Genomic DNA, 19,873 nt, shown 5'->3' with positions numbered 1-19,873 from the left:
AATGTATTATCTTGAGAATTATTGGTGTGAAACACTAACAGTCGTACCTTGAATGAGTTTCCCATGAACACTATCTACATGAAGAGCGGCAGTGCTGATAAACTTGTTTGTTTCAGTATGCAATGTTGTTGCTGCTGAATAAATTTACTATATGAATTTACTATGAGAATGTTTGGTATATTTTCATTGTGAATGAATGCTCTTGTTTATTAATAATACTTTATAATACTTTATGTTGTTTAGCCTATGTAGATGTGTGGTATCATTAATGGAATCAATATGTGTATTTGTTTACATATATGTTATTCATATATTTTACATAATGTGTTCGAGAGTTGTTTGCATCTTCAAACTGTATTTCTTTTAAAAAGAGGGAGATGTTCCATGATCCAGATACATAGATACAGGCCATAGCTAATTCACATACCCAATGGTTACTCATAACCTAGATGTAGACAACCCGCACATTCAGTTTCTTGTATGTAATGCTTGGAGTAACATCATTATTTGTAGTTGTAGAGTTAAGCTTCATTAGAATGCTATTAAATATATAACCTCACACTTGTGTTGTTATTAAGTCGTTTGACTATATACATTTGTATTATAAACTTCTACACTACAATAAGATAACATTAGAACATACGTCCGCTTATCAGATGTGAGAATAGACTTGTCAGTTTACAACGCACATTGAACGTGTAAAACTTTCGCTTTGCTTTAAGTGTGTAGCGAAGTTTATATTGAAATCTAAAGTTCAGTTTGGAGCTGGTTCAGTGAGTTTGAATGTGGTTATCAGTTTATTTGGGATTGAGTGCGACAGTATATACCACAGTTTATATTGGTGAATTAACAGTACTGATATCAGCAAAGTAACATGGCTTCCAAATATTCATTACACAAAGGATCAGACTCAGTTGTGGATTTTTGTTGTTCACCATGCAGTGAAGAAGTAAAGGACACTGAAGCTACATTTTACTGTGAAAAGTGTGTTAAGTTTTTCTGTGACCAGTGTTGCAAACCTCATACACAACTGTACAAGACACACACCACATTTGGGAGGAGGGACATGAAACAATGGCCTGTTTCAAAGACAACTGAGGACTTTATAGAGAAATGTGAAGAACATGTTGGTGAAAAAGTGAAACTATACTGTGATGACCATAATCAGCTGTGCTGCAGTACTTGCGTTCTGCTCAATCATAGGTGAGTCATTTTGCTATAAAAGTCCTCATTAGTGCATGCCAAACTTTAACCCCAGGAGAATAATTTGTAAAATTGTGTAGGGCTTTAACAGTGTTTTATTCGACGCTTTTAAGATCAAAATCTTTTACTACTGTTATTACAAAAATCTGTTTAAATACTTGAACAAAATATCATAAAAACATCTGTTCTAAGCAAGTTGAATGGAGATTGGGCAAAAAACGTGACTTCCGAGTATTCATAAGCTTTTCTTAAATTCAGTTTTGTGACCTCGCTTTGACCCAGTATGACACAGTTTCAAACACGGCCGAGATACCATTGGAACCACAGGCAGCAGTATCAAAAATTTGCCTCCCCCCGGGGACCCTACCCCCCCCCCCCCCGAGCTTACCCCAGTGGTTTCAGATTGTAAAATGTACACCTATTGTGTATGGTTTGACTTTTCAACAACGAATATTGACAAAAATACACAGTTTGAAAAAATAACCCTCGTATAGGTATTATATATACACCTATACGAGGGTTATTTTTTCAAACTGTGTATTTTTGTCAATATTCGTTGTTGAAAAGTCAAACCATACACAATAGGTGTCCATTTAACAATCTGGAACCCCTGGGGTAAACTCGGGGGGAGGAGGGTAGGGTCCCGGGGGTGGGGGGCAAATTTATGATACTGCTGCCTGTGATTGGAACAAATGTTGTGACCAGTATAGCTTCCAGAAGAATGGGAAGTGAATGTGTCCTCTGATTGACGACAGATAAAGACGATCTTAAGAGCTTACCATGTGGAACATTATTAAAAACTGGTTATTTTATGAAAATATTTTGAAATGAAAACAGCAGGGAGTGGGGTCATTTTAGCTTGATATTTTGAAGACATCAATGTGACCAATGTCAGAGTATTCATGGGTCATTATTCAAAAATGTTTCTAGCAATTAGGTTAAATATCATACTTGGCCTATATTGTAATCCCACAAAGACTGGAAGCATGCATGCTGATGATACAATGTAGTGGATAAGGTCAATATGGTCAATATTTTTTTATTTTTGATTCAATGACCATAATTAGGAATTGTTCTGCACTTTATCGATCTTGGCTAAGATTATATGCCCACAAACATTATCACCATCTTTCATGATGATCCATAAAAAATGTTCGAGTCTGAGAATATACAATTCTGATTTGACTCTTTTTTAAATTTAAGGGCCATGATTAAAAATTGCATCAAGTGATTCTGCTTATAATCATACTGGGTTGAGGTAGTATCCACACAAACCGTATTACCAAGTTATATAATGTTCTGATTTAAACTGTTTGAGATAGAAAGCGGGCAAGGTTTAGTTTCCCATTTTTAAATAATTCAAAAGCTATAATACAGAAGTGCTAGCTGGATATAAAACTAGTCATCGCTATTTTGCCAACACTTCCAATTAATCAGTTTTTAATAATTCATAAAAGCTTCAAGCAATCTGGTTGGTTATTGAACTTTGTCTTGATACTATGCCAGCATTCATTTTAATCAATGTCCATGATGATCGGATTTAAAGGGACCGTCAACCAGATTGATGAATGAAAGAACAGTTCTAAAATACCGTATTTCTTTTTACAATTATTAGTTTATATTGATTAAAATATCACGACTGGTATATTACATTACATGAAAAAAAAATCATATTTTCAATATATTCGGTATTAAAATTCGCAATGTGAAATCGAAAGTACATCGCGAAAATAGGTGACATAACGATATACACACTAGTAATAACGCAAGTAGATTGATCTTTTTATATATAAAATATATTCACTACGCAAGCACAATTTGCATTCCTGGGTTTACCACGTGACGATGATGATCAATCTACTTGCGTTATTTATTGTTAACTGGTAGTTTACCTGGTACACATACCCAGTCAAATTGTATTACCGAATATACTGAAAACTTTTTCAAGTAATGTTATATACAAGTCGTGATATTTGAATCATTATAAACAAATAATTGAAAATAAATACGGTATTTTAGAACTTTTGTTTTTTCGTCAATCCGGTTGACGGTCCCTTTAAAATGTTTGAGTTATCGGGTGAACATCGTTCACCTGGCCGCTACCTGCCAGCCACCCCGCATGATTCGACCCGTTTAAAAGCGTGCCTACGTTCTCCGTTTGTAGCATTTGTATATCTGAAAGCATACCATCATCTAGAATTTGGAACACGTGAATTTATAATTATTATGAACATTTAGATTTTATTTTCAAAGGTTATAAAATGTTGCATCGTAAAATGTAAAATAAATTAATCTTCTGATATATTTTGTGTGTTGCTTATGTTTTAATAACTGTACCTATGTAGAATTAAATTGCTTGGTTAAAAAAGCAAAACAGAACAAATTAATGGTTGTCACACGCGCATTCCGATGTTTTGACAGAAAGTCCAAAAACGGTTTATAACGGTGAATAACACAAACATGAAATTATATCACAAAATTAACAAATCGTTTTTATACAATGCGTGTGTATATAACATTCCTATATTTTGTCAATTCACATGGAATTATAAGACATACTAAATGGTTTCAGGTTATTTGAACCGAAGGCTAATTAGTTATATAACTGCCTGTCCACACTTTAAGTATACTGCACTAGACAGTTAAATCAATTCCGATCATAAGTTTCAAAGATGGCACACATACATAAAAAGTATTTAAAAAAAATATTGTAATCGAAGGGTAATATTCCTTTGAAAAATCTTTATATTGGGATCACCTGGCAATATGTTTTGCATATTTGCCTTTAAAACATTGAATATCACAAAAACAAATACACATTAATATTAATTTAATTGGGATTCGACACTAGGTACAATGTAACAAAATGTTTTTACTGATTTTAAACCAATAGGCTAGCGTATAGAAATAACTACCGTTAGATTTGATCTTTTGAGTTTATACATCTATTACGTTATTTTGAGTTTGAAGTGTGTGTTCACCAAATGAACTTTTTTCAGAACATGCAAAAGGGTCTCAACGATACCTGATTTTGTCAAATATCAGAGTACAGAAGATGTTCACCAGCATTTATTGAGCATCAACATTTGTTTAGGAAAAATTGAAAAAGTACTAAAAAGCAAGAAAACAAATGCCCAGTCATTTGAAGATTCCTGTAATGACCGTCTAAAAGAAATAAGAGATTTCAGGCAAACTCTAAATGCTACTTTAGATGAGCTTGAAAAGAAGACCATCAAAGAGCTGGTGGATATAAGGAATGGTCTGCAAGCGTCATTGAAAGCTGATGTTGATTACTGTACCAAGCTTAAGAACGACTTGAAACAACTCACTGAAGCCGCACATGACCTCGGTGATAAAAACAAAAAAGAGCTTGAATTTATTTTTGGTAAAAAATGTCTGGACAGCATTCAGAAATCTGAAGGATTTGTAAAGGCTAGCGCTGTTAGTGTCGAAACTTTAATAACATTCCAACCTGACAATGGCATTGATGATTACCTTTCTAAGCATTCAGGTCTAGGATTGATAAACTACAGATCTTCAGATCAAGTAATAACCATCAAAATGAAGACAGAATTCTGTTTGGCCACAATTCCTGCCAGCAATTGCTGTAGCATAATAGACATTTGTCAACTTTCAAATGGTCAGATTTTTCTTGCTGATAATAGGAACAAAAGAGTGCTGATGTTAGACAAGCAATTCCAAGTTATTAGCCAATGTGGAATGTCTACATATGTACAGGCATTGTGTCAAACTGGCACAGATATGTTGGCAGTTGCCTTGAATGAAGACATTAAGGGTGATAAGCATGACGTCCAGTACATATTTGTCAAAAATGATCAACTGGTGAACGGTAAAAATCTTCCGATGTCACATAACTGCATTGGTATAGCCCACCACCAAGGACGTTTGTACATCACTTCGGGTACTGCATTATACCACTACACTCTTGCAGGGTCTCTGGTGGAAAAGTTGTATGAAGATACATCTGGCTTAAGATCAGGTACAAAAACAATTTAAAGGTGTTAATACATCAATTTTTAATCAATTTATAATTTAAAATTCATGCTTTAAATTGAAAATATGTTGCATAAGTGCCATGATTTATTTCTTGTAGTGTTTAAGTGTGCTGTCAGCCCTAGATGCGATAGGATATATGTGGTAAATCAAGAAAAATACCAGCTCCTTACATTGGCTACAAATGGGACAGTTCTCGGAATCTTTAGTGACAATCAACTAATAAACCCTCTGCATGTACATGTAACAAATTTTGGCCAGGTGCTGGTTACCGCCCATGATTCCAATTGTATCATCCAGATGGATAGGGAAGGAAAGAAGAAACTGGCAACACTAGCACCACACACAGATGCAGTGAACAATCCATTTTCAGTCTGGTACAGCAGTTACACGGATACATTGATTGTTGGGATCGTTGACAGTAATTATTTGTTAGTGTTCAACGTTTAATTGTATAATTTATGACGTTAGACACAAAACCACATATTAATGCTATTATCATACCAACATTAAGAACACTTACATGTGATAAGTTTTAGAGTATGAACAACTATTGATTTAGCAAACACGCATCTTATAGTGATTCCATTATCTTTATTTTATTAACGTCATTTGATATTTTAGTGAAATGTTCAGCCATTTTCTTCTCTTTTTTTGTTTCTAAAATGAAGACGGAAAAAATGTCAAAAGAATTGGATAAATAGAATACTAGGTACCGGTATTGGTTGAAAACATTAAAATCAACACACTTTGCCCATTGTCAATTTAAGGGACATTTTCATTTTGTAACTGTCCCGTGCCTATATATTTTAATTGATACTTAATGTGCTAAGTTTTGAAGCTGTTTTGGACAGACAAAGATGGCTGTTACCCGAACACAGCACTTTTTACCGAATTAAAAAGTCATTTTTAGTTGATATTTGACGACATATACCTCTAAAATGTAATATTTCTAATGTCCCAGGCATGGGTGATAAAGTTAAAGGAACACACAATTATTAACAGGTGATTTAGAGAGGGTTTTTATTTGTGAATTGAAGGAAACCTAACTGGAAACATTAAAATATGCAATTGTCACTGAAAGCATGCTCATAATGTTCACATAACGTATTTAATGAGTGTCCCGTAAACTGCGGTAAGATACGTTAACAAATTTTGGTAACACATATTTGGTATGAAATAATGTAAATATAGTGTGAATTAATTGTATATGACATTGGCAGTGGTCATAATATATGTTTATAATAGTAATAAGACACATTGTTTTAGAAAATTAAAAAACCACAGCTGGACGAAATTCGATTTTTTAATTGTTGCGTACATTTTGTGTAAGAAACGTTAACACTCTATCGACTGAATAATCCAAATGAACACAACTTTGATATTTCAGGTTAAGATTCCTTAATAACCTGCTCTATAATGACAAGATAAAGTACATTTATTGTAATTTGAACCACAAACATAATGTTTGTGGTAATAAAAACTAAACATTTTGGTAAGATACGTTATGGTAAGATACATTAATATGCTTTTATGTAATCAGTTTTCTATTTGTCAAAATCCTATATTTAGATTCTTTTAACAACACACGTGCACAACTAACATTAGATATACTCGACAGAACCATGTTCTTGGGTAATTACCATAGTTTTGTAGGCAGGTTGATTATAACTTGATATAAAGTTTGGTTTTGGACCCGTTATGGCTGGGATAAGTTACCGTTTTAGAATAATTCGTTTGTGTTTAACATGATATTATGCTTTAAACTTAATATTTAAAGGTCTTGTTAATGAATAGATGTGCTGTTTAGTGCACAAAACGTAACAAACAGGCTTAACGTATCTTACATAAAGTATATTACACGCTCTATGTTATGTTAAGGGCACAATGTTTATAAGATGAATTTTATTCTGTCAGTAAATTCGTGCTTGGTTGATATTACAAGGGTCAAAATTACATTATAATAGAAGTATGTATAAAGTTTGACGGAGTATTAGGCCTTATGTTTTTATCCCCACGCTTTTCGGAGAAAAAGTGGGGATTATGTGGTAATCTCCGCCGTCCGCCCGTCAGTCCTGGCCACTATCTCCTCCTACACTATTAGCACTCGAACCTTTAAACTTACACACATGGTAGCTATGAGCATTTATGCGACGGTAAGCTATTTGGTATTTTGATCTGACCCCTGGGTCAAAAGTTATGGGGGTTGGGGTGGGGCCGGGTCAGAGATATTCCTGCGACCGCGATTCGAAAAAGGCCCATAACTACTGTGTCCCTTCAGATATTGCTTTCATATTTGGTATGCATGTGTATCTAGACAATACCTTTCCATGCGCATACTATTTTTTACCAATGTGCCCTTGACCTTGAACTTGAGGTCAGTGTTCAGGTTTCGAAATCTGCGACCGCGATTGAAAAAGGCTCATAACTACTGTGTCCCTTCAGATATTGCTTTCATATTTGGTATGCATGTATATCTGGGTAACACCTTTTCATGCGCATAATTTTTATTACCCCTGTGTTCTTGACCTTGAACTTGAGGTCAGCGTTCAGGTTTCGAAATCTGCGACCGCGATTCGAAAAAGGCTCATATCTACTGTGTCACTTCAGATATTGCTTTCATATTTGGTATGCATGTGTATCTAGATAACACCTTTCAATGCGCATACAATTTTTTTACCCCTGTGACCTTGACCTTGAACTTGAGGTCAGCGTTCAGGTTTCGAAATCTGCGACCGCGATTCGAAAAGGCTCATACCTACTGTCTCCCTTCAGATATTGCTTTCATATTTGGTATGCATGTGTATAGGGATAATACACGTTTTCGAGGGCATGATCATCTGCGGGCGCTCGAAAAATCCGTTTCAGGAACGGATTTGAGAGCGCCCGCAGATGATAATGTCCGATAAAATGTGTACATATGCCTCACTCGGTCATCATCAGAAATGACGAGGCTTTACCGGAGGCAGTTTTTGATTTAAAATGTGTTTAAACAGTGGATTTATGCAAAGTTTAAATGCAGCCGCGCAAAGTAAGAAATGGGGAATTATTTTGAAATTTACTGGTCGTGACGGATAAATATATCGTCAGAATAAGTCATTGTTTTCATAGATGTTTCTTTCGTACAGGTCTATCTTAGTAAGTTATTTCGTTCCAAGTAATTTTTTCTAAAAATGTATACTTCCAACCTATTGTCACTGAAGTATTTCAAGCATACAGCAGGAACGTTGAAGGTACATAAACACTAACATAAATATATCGTCAGAATAAGTCATTGTTTTCATACTAGATGTTTCTTTCGTACAGGTCTATCTTATTTCGTTCCAACTAAATTTTCGAAAAATGAATACTGCCAACATATTCATGGTATTGTCACTGAAGTATTTCAAGCATACAGCAGGAACGTTGACGGTACATAAACACTTACATTTACAGCATAGTCTTTTGAAAGTGTTGAGTAAATAAAATTGACGTTGCCAATAGAACAAAAATGTTGACTGTTGTCAAGAGAGTGCAGCTGGTATAATTTGAAAGTGGATTGAAATATTCATTTTCTTTATCCCTGCATGCATGAGGAAACTGGTGCTTATTCAGTTCCACATTTATTCTTGGAAAGTCGTCGAAGGCTGGAGTTATAAACAAAGTTCATAATGACTTCATATCCAGCCATTACGAAGGGAAGTAACTGCGCGTGGACCACTTAATGGATATGAAAAACACATAACAGGGCTTAAACGGCACGTGAATCGCCTTGTTAATACACGATTTCTCCCGTTCAAACCCTCCTTTTGCCAAGATTCGTCACCCCGCCAGAGTGCATACTAGATAGAGTTTATGCAATAATATCTGGACAACACCTTTACATGCGCATAAATGTTTGACCCCTGTGACATTGACCTTGAACTTGTGATCAGCGTTAAGGTTTCGAAATCTGCGACCGCGATTCGAAAAATGCTATTACCTATTGTGTTCCTTCAGATATTGCTTTCACATTTGGTACGCATGTGTATCTGGACAACACCTTTCCTTGCGCATGAAATTTTTTAACTTGGGGGTCCGCGTTCAGGTTTCGAAATCTGCGACCGCGATTCAAAAAAGCTCATAACGTCTGTGTCCCTTCAGATAAAATTGCTTTCATATTTGGTACGTATGTGTATCTGGACAAGACTTTTTCATGTGCATAAATATTTGACCCCTGTGACCTTGACCTTGAACTTAGGGTCCGCGTTTAGATTTTAAAATATATAATGTGGTTATCTCTGCCGTCTGTGCGTCCGTCCTTCCGTCCTGGCCACTATCTCCTCCTACACTTTTAGCACTAGAAAATTGAAACTTACACACATCGTAGCTATGGGCATATGTGCGACAGTGCAGTATTTGGAATTTTGATCTTACCCCTGGGTCAAAAGTTATGGGGGTTGGGGTGGGGCCGGATCAGAGATTTTCACTCATTGTTTAGGTTATTTTACATTGACTTGTTCATTTCTACACCCATTTACTTCAAATTGATACGAAAATCTCTTATAACAATACGGTTAATCTTAACTATGCATGGCCCCATTACCAAACCTGGGGCGCCCCTGGATCAAATATGCGGCGTTGGGATACGCGTCGGCCTCTGCCGCGCCATTTCTAGTTTATATTGTATTTAACGTATCTTATGATTTTGCTAACGTATCTTACATTACTATCTGAACTCCACCTTGGGTATATCAGAAAGAATACAGTGATAGGGAGATAATTTGAATGTGTATGACCTTCAGGGACATGGTACTTTTAATAATTAGACATGTTATAGTAATATGAGCTAGATACCTTCATGAAATGCGCAATGACCTAAAGCAGTTTGTTTACAATAAACTGCACAATCTGTGTTTCATCGAGAATGTAGACTTTAATAAACGTATACTAATCCCATTAATGAAGACCGCTGTCTTTTTTTCTAATTTACCATATCTAATAGCTGTCACTTTGTTAGTACATGATCTTTTCTTGGCACTGTATACAGTAAAGATGATAAAAATAATCACAAAAATTATAATAAAAAAAAACTTGACAACGAGAGTGCTCCTACTGTTAGATTTCATACGATTTTATATTCATCACATTTATTTAAAATTCATTGTGATCTTATTTGATTATACCGGTATATGACTACCAATGCGCTACTTATTATGTTAGACTTCTGGCATACAGAGTTTGATAATGATGTAACTTGATTCTTTTACAGAATAAACAATGAACTAATGCGATTTGTTTGTTAAGCATATGTAGCAATTTGCATAATTTCTGTTTTTCGTTGAGAATGTAGACTGTGTATTTTATTAACAGAATTTTATAGATACAGCCACTGCAATAATAAAGCATCGACTAATTAATAGTTTAAACAGTTATTGAGCAACAGACTAGGCACGAAGTTGTTCTCTAAGAAAGATTCACACTGTAAGATACGTTAACATTTGTAGTGGCATACAATGCCAAAATATCGTTTCAGTATGGCTTACATGGGATGATTTGAAACTCAAAATGCATAATGTATATATCAAAATATTTTTTTCAGATTAAACTAGCAAGCATCTAAAAAGGAGTTTAGTTGACACTAAGGTTAAATGTAAGATACGTTAACAATTTCATGTTTTTTGCAGTTTTTTCAGCAAGTGGTCTTGTTTAGACGTTTAAAACGATTTTACTACTAGAGAAAGGCAAGTCAGTCATTCTTTGATATGTTTTTGTTCTAAAAAGTGCTTTCTGTAATACATGATATACTTTTGTAAGATACGTTAAAAAGCAGTACAATTTCTTTTACCAAAATATGAACCATTCTCAACACATATGAGCTATTATTTCACTGTAAATGAGATACTAATAGACTGATGTAATGGCAGCGATGATTTGGAAGAATCCGTTTGTCTTACAAGTACACTATACATGACAGGAATCCATCCTTGATCTCGCTAATTATATATATATATATATATATATATATATATATATATATATATATATATATATATATATATATATATATATATATATATATTTATTTTAACTTTTATGATAAATTATTCCTTTAAAGGCAAAGTCATACTTATCATGGTTATAATAATATATCATTCCTTCACTCAAATGAATAATATTTTTTTGGATAGTTGTCAATTTTGTAGCTTTAATTTGAAATGATATAATTAATAACGTATCTTACAGAGTATATTATTTATACGATTTTGTAGTGACTGTCATGTTTTATTGATAGCACACACAATGTACCCATATCCGATTTTTCGTCATTCAAAGTCTAAAGTTTCAATTGGTTGCATCAAAATTTCACTAACTACAAGTTGGTTTTTAACTACTTTTAAAAATGAAAATGTCCCTTTAATTGACAATGTAATTTCAATCATTCGACAAGGGTGAATAAGACTTGCGTTATAAAATGATTTGTATTTTAATTAATCTAGTAGTCTCTTTATAACATTATTGTATATACATGAAAAAATGGGAGATTGATATAGGGTGATGTCGAATTAATCAAAGAATTGACGGCAACGTAGTGTGACGATATATTGCATTAATATTATATAACTGCAATATAAAATCATACCGTATTCGTGAGTTCTTCTCTGCTCCTCTATAGCACTATACACTACTCTCTCTCTCTCTATATATATATATATAGTATTATATAGTATGGTGACAAGTATATATGTGTGTATATTTATGTATGTCATCAACATAACTCATAACCATGTTAATCATAAAAATATATGTTATCAATGCATGTATAACTCTTAACTATATTTTTTCATCAGCCGATAAAGTATTTTAAAAGTTTTTCTAGAAAAATTATGATTCTTATTACTATGCTAGTATGTATCCAGTTTCTTTCTGAATAAATACAAATGTTTGGTGTGTGTGCTACCTGAATAAGTATATAAAAAGCAAACCTTTTCTTCGAAATAAGCATCTTGAAATCCATGTCCAGATGATGGAACGCATAATATTGAAATCTATGTCCCTTTCCTCATGATGGAACACATAATCTTGAAATATATGTCCCTTTCTTCATGATGGAACAAATAATCTTGAAGTCTATGTCCCTATGTCTTCATGATGGAACACCTAATCTTGAAAACTATACCCCTTTCTTCATGACGGAACACCTAATCTTGAAGACTTTGTCCATTTCCTCATGATAAAACACCTAAGCTTAAAATCTATGTCCCTTTCTTCATGTTGGAACATAACATTCCAACCTGACAATGGCATTGTGGATTACCTTTCTAAGAATTCAGGTCAAGGGAGGATTAACTACGGATCTCCAGATCAATTTATAGCCATTACAATGAAGGCAGAATACTTTTTTACCACAATTCCTGCCAGCAACTGCTGTAACATAGCAGGCATTTGTCTATTTTCAAATGGCCAGATTTTTCTTGCTGATAATATTAACCAAAGAGTACATATTTGTCAAACATGATCAAATGAAAAAGGGCAAAAATCTTCGGATGTCACATAACTGCACTGGTATAGCCCACCACCAAGGACGTTTATACATCGCTTCGGGTACTGCATTATACCACTACACTCGGGCAGGTTCTCTGGTGGAAAAGCTGTATGAAGATACATCTGGTTAAAGATCAGGTATTAAAACAAATTAAATGTGCTAGAACCTCAAATTACTTTATCAATTTATAAGTTTAAATTCCTACTTTAAATTCATAAATTGTTGCATCATTGCCATTATTTCTTGTAGTGTATTAATGTGCTGTCAGCCCTAGATGCGATATGATATATGTGGTCAATAAGGAACAAAACCAGCTCTTTACATTGCCACAAATGGGACACTTCTCGCCATTTTCAGTGACAATCAACTAATAAACCCTCTGCATGTACATATGGTAACCGCCTATGATTCCAACTGTATCATCCAGATTGATAGGGAAGGAAAGAAGAAACTTGCAACACTAGCAACACACAAAGATGGAGTTGAAAGTCCAATGTCAGTCTGACATAGCAGTTACACTAATGCATTGATAGTAGGACTCGTGCGAAGTAATATTATGTTAGTTTTCAAGGTTTAGTGAGAGCATTTATGGCATAAGACATCATCGTACATTCATTCACGAGAAAATACCAAAATTTGATAAATTGTTGTGTGATAAAAACGTTTAATATAGCAAACAAGCGCAATGTAGTGACATCCTATTGTTTATTTTCATAACGTCACTGTTTGTTTTAGTGTTGTTTGCCACCATTATCATAAATGTATGCAGGTCAAAAACAGAAGCCAATTGATTTTACAATATGATGTCACTGAAAACTAAAGTGTTATAAATATTAGTCTTTTTTTCAAATAAATAAAAGCGCTGTAGTCAATAATGTTGTTCGCTATTGCGAACATTGTATACCATTGGATGACTGTAACCCTATGAATTTAATTACATAATAGAACCGCGCTTTAAAAACATAATCTATATTTATTTCACCTAAACATACTGTAAAACACAATAAGAAAATCTATTATAGTAAGTTGTTGATAAAAAGATCTAAAAAAATCCATGAGCTGTGCAGCACTCACAAATATTAAAGTCATCCAGACAAAGCTGTGGAACTTTGATAACATTAAATACTTAAGTGTTAAGCAGACTTTAAACCAGACTTCAGCATAGAATACTATAGTGCGTTTGATATGATATCAGCGATCATAAAATTAAAGAGGGTCGCATTCATACGACATATCTATATTTCCCCTATCTTTTTCTCCCTAACCTTCTCCTACTTATCATCATTATAATGATAATAATGATAATACTGATTATTAAAGTTATAGTCCTCATCGCCATCATGATCATCATTATAAACAATATTAATCACTGTCATAATAAACATAATCATTATCATCATGAACAATACCATCTCTGTCTCATATTACTTATCAAAGCCATGGGTACAATCCCATTACGATAAAAGCTTCTAAAACGCTGATGATGATTTTGCTAATTTTATCATCTCATTTCATTTTCGCCAGTGGTTCCGTCTGGGACAAAGGCCACCAAACAGCTTCCTCCAGGTGTCTCGAATTTCGGCGAGTCTCTCCAGCTGTCCGACGTCTTGCCAAACTGCATGGCATCTGCGGTGCCTGGTGTTTCTTGGTTGCCGTCTCGTCCTTTTTCCGTAGGGGCTCTATTGTCGAACGCCTTCGCATACTCGATGGAGTTGACGCAGCTGGATAAGTTCATCGAAAGTTATTGTTTCAGAATGATGCGGAGGAACAAAACCTTACACGTAAAAGAATTATTATGAGTACTGGATTAAGTGCATAACTTATTTTTACTATTTTTACCAACAAAAGTGTACCGTAAACAAACCTTTATCATTCTGCCTAAAATATGGTCCTTGGACTTTTATTCATACTATAACTAGATGGTTACGTCCGTTTTCTACTTTGTTTTGTCTTAATATGCTTCGCTCGTTCATAAAAAGTTTTCTGAACATTGAATCTGAACTAAACATATAATAACGCTACTGAAAACATGTAAAAAACTTATTACTTTAAACATCACTTTTTGTTCAGATATTCATAACATATAAGTTTAAAGGTACGGCATTGGAGTACTAAGATTAGTTGTTTGTTATCCAACAACTTAAAAGTTTGGAAAAAGTAAGACATGTATAATAGTTTTAATTTATATGCTTAACGTGTTTTAGAGTTTGTGGTCCAGTATTGATATCCTTTTAAAGGAAACGAAATTATTTTCAATTAATGTTTTTGCAATGTTAAAATACATACTGCAATTGTTTAATTAAACGTTGCGAGACAACTCCATATATTTCCACAGACCATAAGAAATTTCACAGTGTAATATTTTGTTATGTCCAAGCCGTTAAGACGTCAGGTGAGAAACTCTTGCGAAGGCAAAACTAAAATTTAATTAAACGGTTGTTAGTGGTGTGAAACACCGATTAGCATAGACATAATAATAAGCATTTACACAAAATGAAGTTCACGAAGAGTGTTTATTGGCATGGTACGTTTGATTTCACTTGAAATAAAGCACACACTGTTTTAATTTATTTCAAAAATCACAAATCAAATTGAAAATGCCCCGAAGTCATTTGCTAATAAAGTTTGTATGTTTCCTTTTTGTTAATAGTTAAAATATTAATTTTTTTATTGCATGTTTCAATGCAAATTCATGTCAGCACACTTTCACTACTTGAGACCTTTAAGTGTTCTTCTTAATAGGGAAATTTTTAGACAAATGATTCATGCTTAGAGTGCTTATCGGAACTTCGTGATTTTTACGGACACTTACAGCTGAACAATAATATAATTGTAATTATGTACTTGAAGAACAAGTTTTTCTATCAGTGTATTCATCGTCTAATTGTCTTGTTGAAATGTGATTTTTAAACAATCGAAAGTGTACACTTATAATTGTAAAATAAACATTCAAAAAAAAACTGACACTTATTTAATGGTCATGTTCCACATATATGCGTATGGATAACGTTGTTGTCATACTTGTTTGTACGATTTTAAAGCTTACGTTTTACAAGTTATTTTAGTTATTGTTCACACCCACCATGTAGACTATGTGCAGCATGTTACACAACTTATAGCTGTTTTAACAAATTGCATGTAGTAAAAGAAAATTCAAATAAATGAAAGTTGTCATTGGTAACACACACTGCCAGTGTCAAACTGTTTCAACTTTGATATGTATTTAGTACAATCGTAAAGAAGTTTTAAAATATAAATCAATATAGCCTAGCCAAATTAATTTGCTTTGAAGTTAGTTTATGTGTATATGTTGCATGTATAATTTTATCTTCAAACATTCGTCGGACCCTATTTTTTGTAAATAAATATCGGACCAACTGAAAATGTGTCGGTCTTGTCCATTCGACTGACAGTTTTTGCAAAGTCTGTATGCACCTGAATGATATGATGAGCTAGGATCCGCAGCTCCAATGACCCTTAGTTTCACCTTTAAGACTGCATGATACTTCAAAGTACCTGACTGAATATGACTGACGAAACAAAGAAAACTGACTGACAGTGACTTAGACATTTTTTAATATGAGCAAGTGACACCGAAAATATTTATATCATTTAAATACTTTTGTTAAGTATTGTTTGTGGATTTATTTATATATCTATGTAATTTTACATTTAATCAACATTACCCATACCAATATTACTTTTATCAGCCTATGAAATTATTTTATGATTTCGTTTGAAAAATACATGTATTACTTTTATTTTATTGATCTATATTTTATCTGTATAAATACATTATGTTTCTTGTGAGTGTTGTCTGAATAAATGTATTATTAAAAAATAACACTTTCTTCGAGATTAGCAGGTACGGCAATTAACGTTCTGAACAATCTTGTGCCACCAAATATGTGATCTTGCAGCCAGGTTGGCCCTATTACGGTTGATGTTAAATTTAACACAACAGAACAGAACGGAACCGACAGTTTATTAAGACTTATACTGTAGCGATGGTCAGGCTCGAAGCCGATATTTGTCAATACATAGATCATTTTAATACACACCATTTAAGGTTCACCATTTTATTATTCACTACAACAACAATTCAAGGGACGCAACCCTTGGTAGCTTTAAGGTTACACTACACTACATACCCTACCCTTATCAAATTGAAAAGATATTCTTTCAATCACAACATACAAGTCTTAACTTTCACTTCTAGAGAAGTCATCATTCCATTATAGTGCGTTCAAATCTTAACGATCACCTAGAACCTAGTATTTCTTAAACAGTCTTAATATTAACCAAAATGTGATTAATTATGTATCTTAACATTTTAACTGTACTTGACAATAAACAGAAGCATGTACTATTGACATATATAGCTTAATAATCATGTATCTTTAACATTTTAAGTGTAATAAACAATAAACAGAATCATGTACTCTTGACATGTATAGCTTAATTAACTAAACTAAAATAGCTAAATTAACTTAACTAAAATATGATCTAAAATCACCCCAAAACTAATACTGAACAATTTCAATTTAAAAAAATCAACACTGGAGTTGTGATCAGATCACTTGTTAAACCAGGAAATTATTAATTGAACCAATCTCTATTCTAACAATATAAAGAAGTGACATTAAAGGGATCTTTTCACGGTTTGGTAAATTGACAAAATTGAAAAAAATTGTTTCAGATTCGCAAATTTTCGTTTTAGTTATGATATTTGTGAGGTAACAGTATTACTGAACATTTACCATAGTCCAATATAGCCATTATATGTATCTTTTGACGATTTGAAAACCTAAAAATTATAAAGCGTTGCAACGCGAAACGATTGAATAATTTGGAGAGTTCTGTTGTAGTCGTTTGAATTTACAAAACTACGAAGATTGCTTATATAATGTATAAAATACTGCACTTGTGTATGCCCGGCGGAATAGCCGAGAGGGCTAATGCGTTTTTACTTCAGACAAACTCCAGGACTCCTGGGGTCACTGGTTCGAGCCCTGGTACCGGCTACTTTTTTTCCTTTTTTAAATTTTATTCTTGATTTTTTACTGGAGCTTTTAAGATCCAATGTTTATATTTATCAATATAAAGCATTTAATGACAAACTTAAAAATATGCCAAAATCTGTGAAAAGGCCCCTTTAATACTTAAAATCAAAAATTGACTTTGACCCTATTATGACCACTTTTCATAATACATTCACCGTATCTGCTCTTGATAGTCTTGCATTATGTTGCGTGTGTGCCCTATTTCTTGGACATAACACAATCAGAGAATCTTTGTGGGGTCTTTCTTTCTCGAGCTGGCCTCAAGTTCATCTGTGCAGGCGATTTTATCGGCAATGCTCTAGGTTCTGTCATTGACTGTTCTGCCTTTCTGTCTTTCTCTTCCACGTTTGATTCTACTTGTTTCTCATTCTCAGAACTTAAACTTGCTTTTGACATAGCACTCTGCTCATTTATAACACTTCTCCCATTCTGACTGACATTTTTCAAACTCATGAGCATTTTTTCAAACATATCTTGATTTTCTGACTGATCTTTTCTCATACTGCTTTTAACACTTTCATTTTCAGATACTGATTTATTCTGATTTTTCTCACTTGTATTGAACTTTTTCACATGTGCTACATTTCTCGAATACCTCAAACCTTCTTTTGATTCTATTATGTCACTATTGCCTTGCCTATTTACCACTGACATTGGAATTGGATTGAACATAGTAGATAGCTTATCAGATTTCTTTTGCTTTACTAGTACTAGATCACCTGTCTGGATCGCACACTCTTTCGCGTTTCACTTGTTGTCACCGTAAATCTTGCCTTTGCATTTTCGTTCGCTTTCGCGGTCTCGTTCTTCATCGTCTAGAATACGATGTTCTGCGATGTCTGGCAGCTTCGTACGAATCTTCCGTCTGAAGAGCATCTCGGCAGGCGACAACCCAGTTGTAGAATAAGTTGTGGACCTGTTCCGCAGCAAATACGTCTCGAGTTCGGATTTCATGTCCTTCTCTGCATGCGCGATTCACAACCTTTTCAGAATCGACTTATTCTGAATTTCGACCTCACCATTCGCCTGAGGCCAATACGGTGTAGTGTTTCTGTGTTCGATGTTCAACGACGACAGGCAGTCGTTCATGTCTTGACTGTTGAAGTTTTTCGCATTGTCCGTTTGCAGAGATAGCGGGATACCATGAACACAGAACAAACTTTGGAAACAGTGTATGACCTTTGTTAAGTATTTGCGACGTCAACGCTATTTGCCGAAATTATGTATGTTTGACGTTGACGTCATCATCATTATTGTTGTTTACTTTTATCAGACGTTATTAAAGGATCGAACCAAACAGACGTGTTGTAGTACATAAGCGAAGTACCACTACCACATTAACATTGGTGCCGTGACAAAACGATACAATGAATCTTCAGACATTACATTCGATTAAAGATGGACACCAGTAGTAGGAAAATTGCGCGGCTGGGCCACTCTCGTTTCCCTTTCGTTTTCCTTCCGTAAAGAAATATACTAAAGCAGTTTTCCTTTCATGTCAACATGGAGTAACCACAATTTTATGTATTTATGGTCTTTCCTTAACCATAAATTTAAAACAAGTATTAAAACTTTCGAATAACACCTTAACCATGAAAATTCAATTTTCTTATTATCGTTTAGGCCTATGCAAAATATTCTCCTTTTATATGTTTACAAGTCTTGGTAAACAATGTCGTTTGGTTTGATCATTCCGAGTAAGAATGCCGTGGTAATCTTGAAAAGATATTATTTATTCCAGTTCCACAGAAAGGTCAAGCTTTCCCTTAGATATTCGCCTATCGACATTCGACCTTTAAGAAACGTGTTTAAACCCTCCCACCCTCCATTAGCTTCAACCCACGGAGTAACATTCTGTTTAAGCCATATCTCCGTAAACTCTGAAAACTCTGGGTCGTAGTAGGATTTTTTAACCATCTGCTGTTGAAAGGTATACAGAGATAAGATTCTCTCCCAGTTAAGATCTGGTAGCATCTCATTCGCAATTAGTACAAATACTGTTTTGCATACCGGAACGGTATTAACCACATCAAAGATAGCCTTGCTGTACTTGTTATTCTGTAACTCTAAAAGACCTTTTTGTAAATAA

General features: G+C 34.1%; 2 protein-coding genes and 1 long non-coding RNA gene across 3 annotated transcripts in view; 2 read left to right on the top strand and 1 right to left on the bottom strand.

Moving 5' to 3' along the window:
* The first annotated feature begins 649 nt into the window (after positions 1–649).
* On the top strand, positions 650–7,200 carry LOC127845310 (uncharacterized). The gene is made up of 3 exons (XM_052376142.1): positions 650–1,203; positions 4,203–5,203; positions 5,318–7,200. The coding sequence occupies exons 1-3, from the start codon at positions 875–877 to the stop codon at positions 5,665–5,667; spliced, it is 1,680 nt and encodes a 559-aa protein (XP_052232102.1). The 5' UTR covers positions 650–874; the 3' UTR covers positions 5,668–7,200.
* A 775-nt stretch (positions 7,201–7,975) lies between these two features.
* LOC127845311 (uncharacterized) lies at positions 7,976–10,465 on the top strand. The gene is made up of 2 exons (XR_008033173.1): positions 7,976–9,138; positions 9,284–10,465. It is a non-coding gene; the product is annotated as an uncharacterized LOC127845311 (long non-coding RNA).
* Positions 10,466–18,531: 8,066 nt separating this feature from the next.
* The window catches only part of LOC127846264 (uncharacterized), a 35,955-nt gene continuing 34,613 nt past the window's right edge, over positions 18,532–19,873 (bottom strand). Inside the window, exon 9 of the mRNA XM_052377435.1 lies at positions 18,532–18,746. Within this exon, the coding sequence (XP_052233395.1) occupies positions 18,532–18,746 (215 nt within the window). The remainder of the gene's footprint in view (positions 18,747–19,873) is intronic.

Source organism: Dreissena polymorpha, chromosome 9, assembly GCF_020536995.1.
Source record: "Dreissena polymorpha isolate Duluth1 chromosome 9, UMN_Dpol_1.0, whole genome shotgun sequence".
NCBI lineage: Eukaryota > Metazoa > Mollusca > Bivalvia > Myida > Dreissenidae > Dreissena > Dreissena polymorpha.
The sequence above is the reverse complement of the archived record's forward strand: the minus strand, read 5'-3'. Positions and strand labels throughout refer to the sequence as shown.

What these genes read in the sequence shown, in the direction of transcription:
- LOC127845310 (XM_052376142.1), top strand. Translation starts at nt 875, where the DNA reads ATGGCTTCCAAATATTCATTACACAAAGGATCAGACTCAGTTGTGGAT. An exon ending in TGCGTTCTGCTCAATCATAG is followed by an intron (nt 1,204 to 4,202) that starts GTGAGTCATTTT and finishes AACTTTTTTCAG; the next exon opens with AACATGCAAAAGGGTCTCAA. An exon ending in TACATCTGGCTTAAGATCAG is followed by an intron (nt 5,204 to 5,317) that starts GTACAAAAACAA and finishes TATTTCTTGTAG; the next exon opens with TGTTTAAGTGTGCTGTCAGC.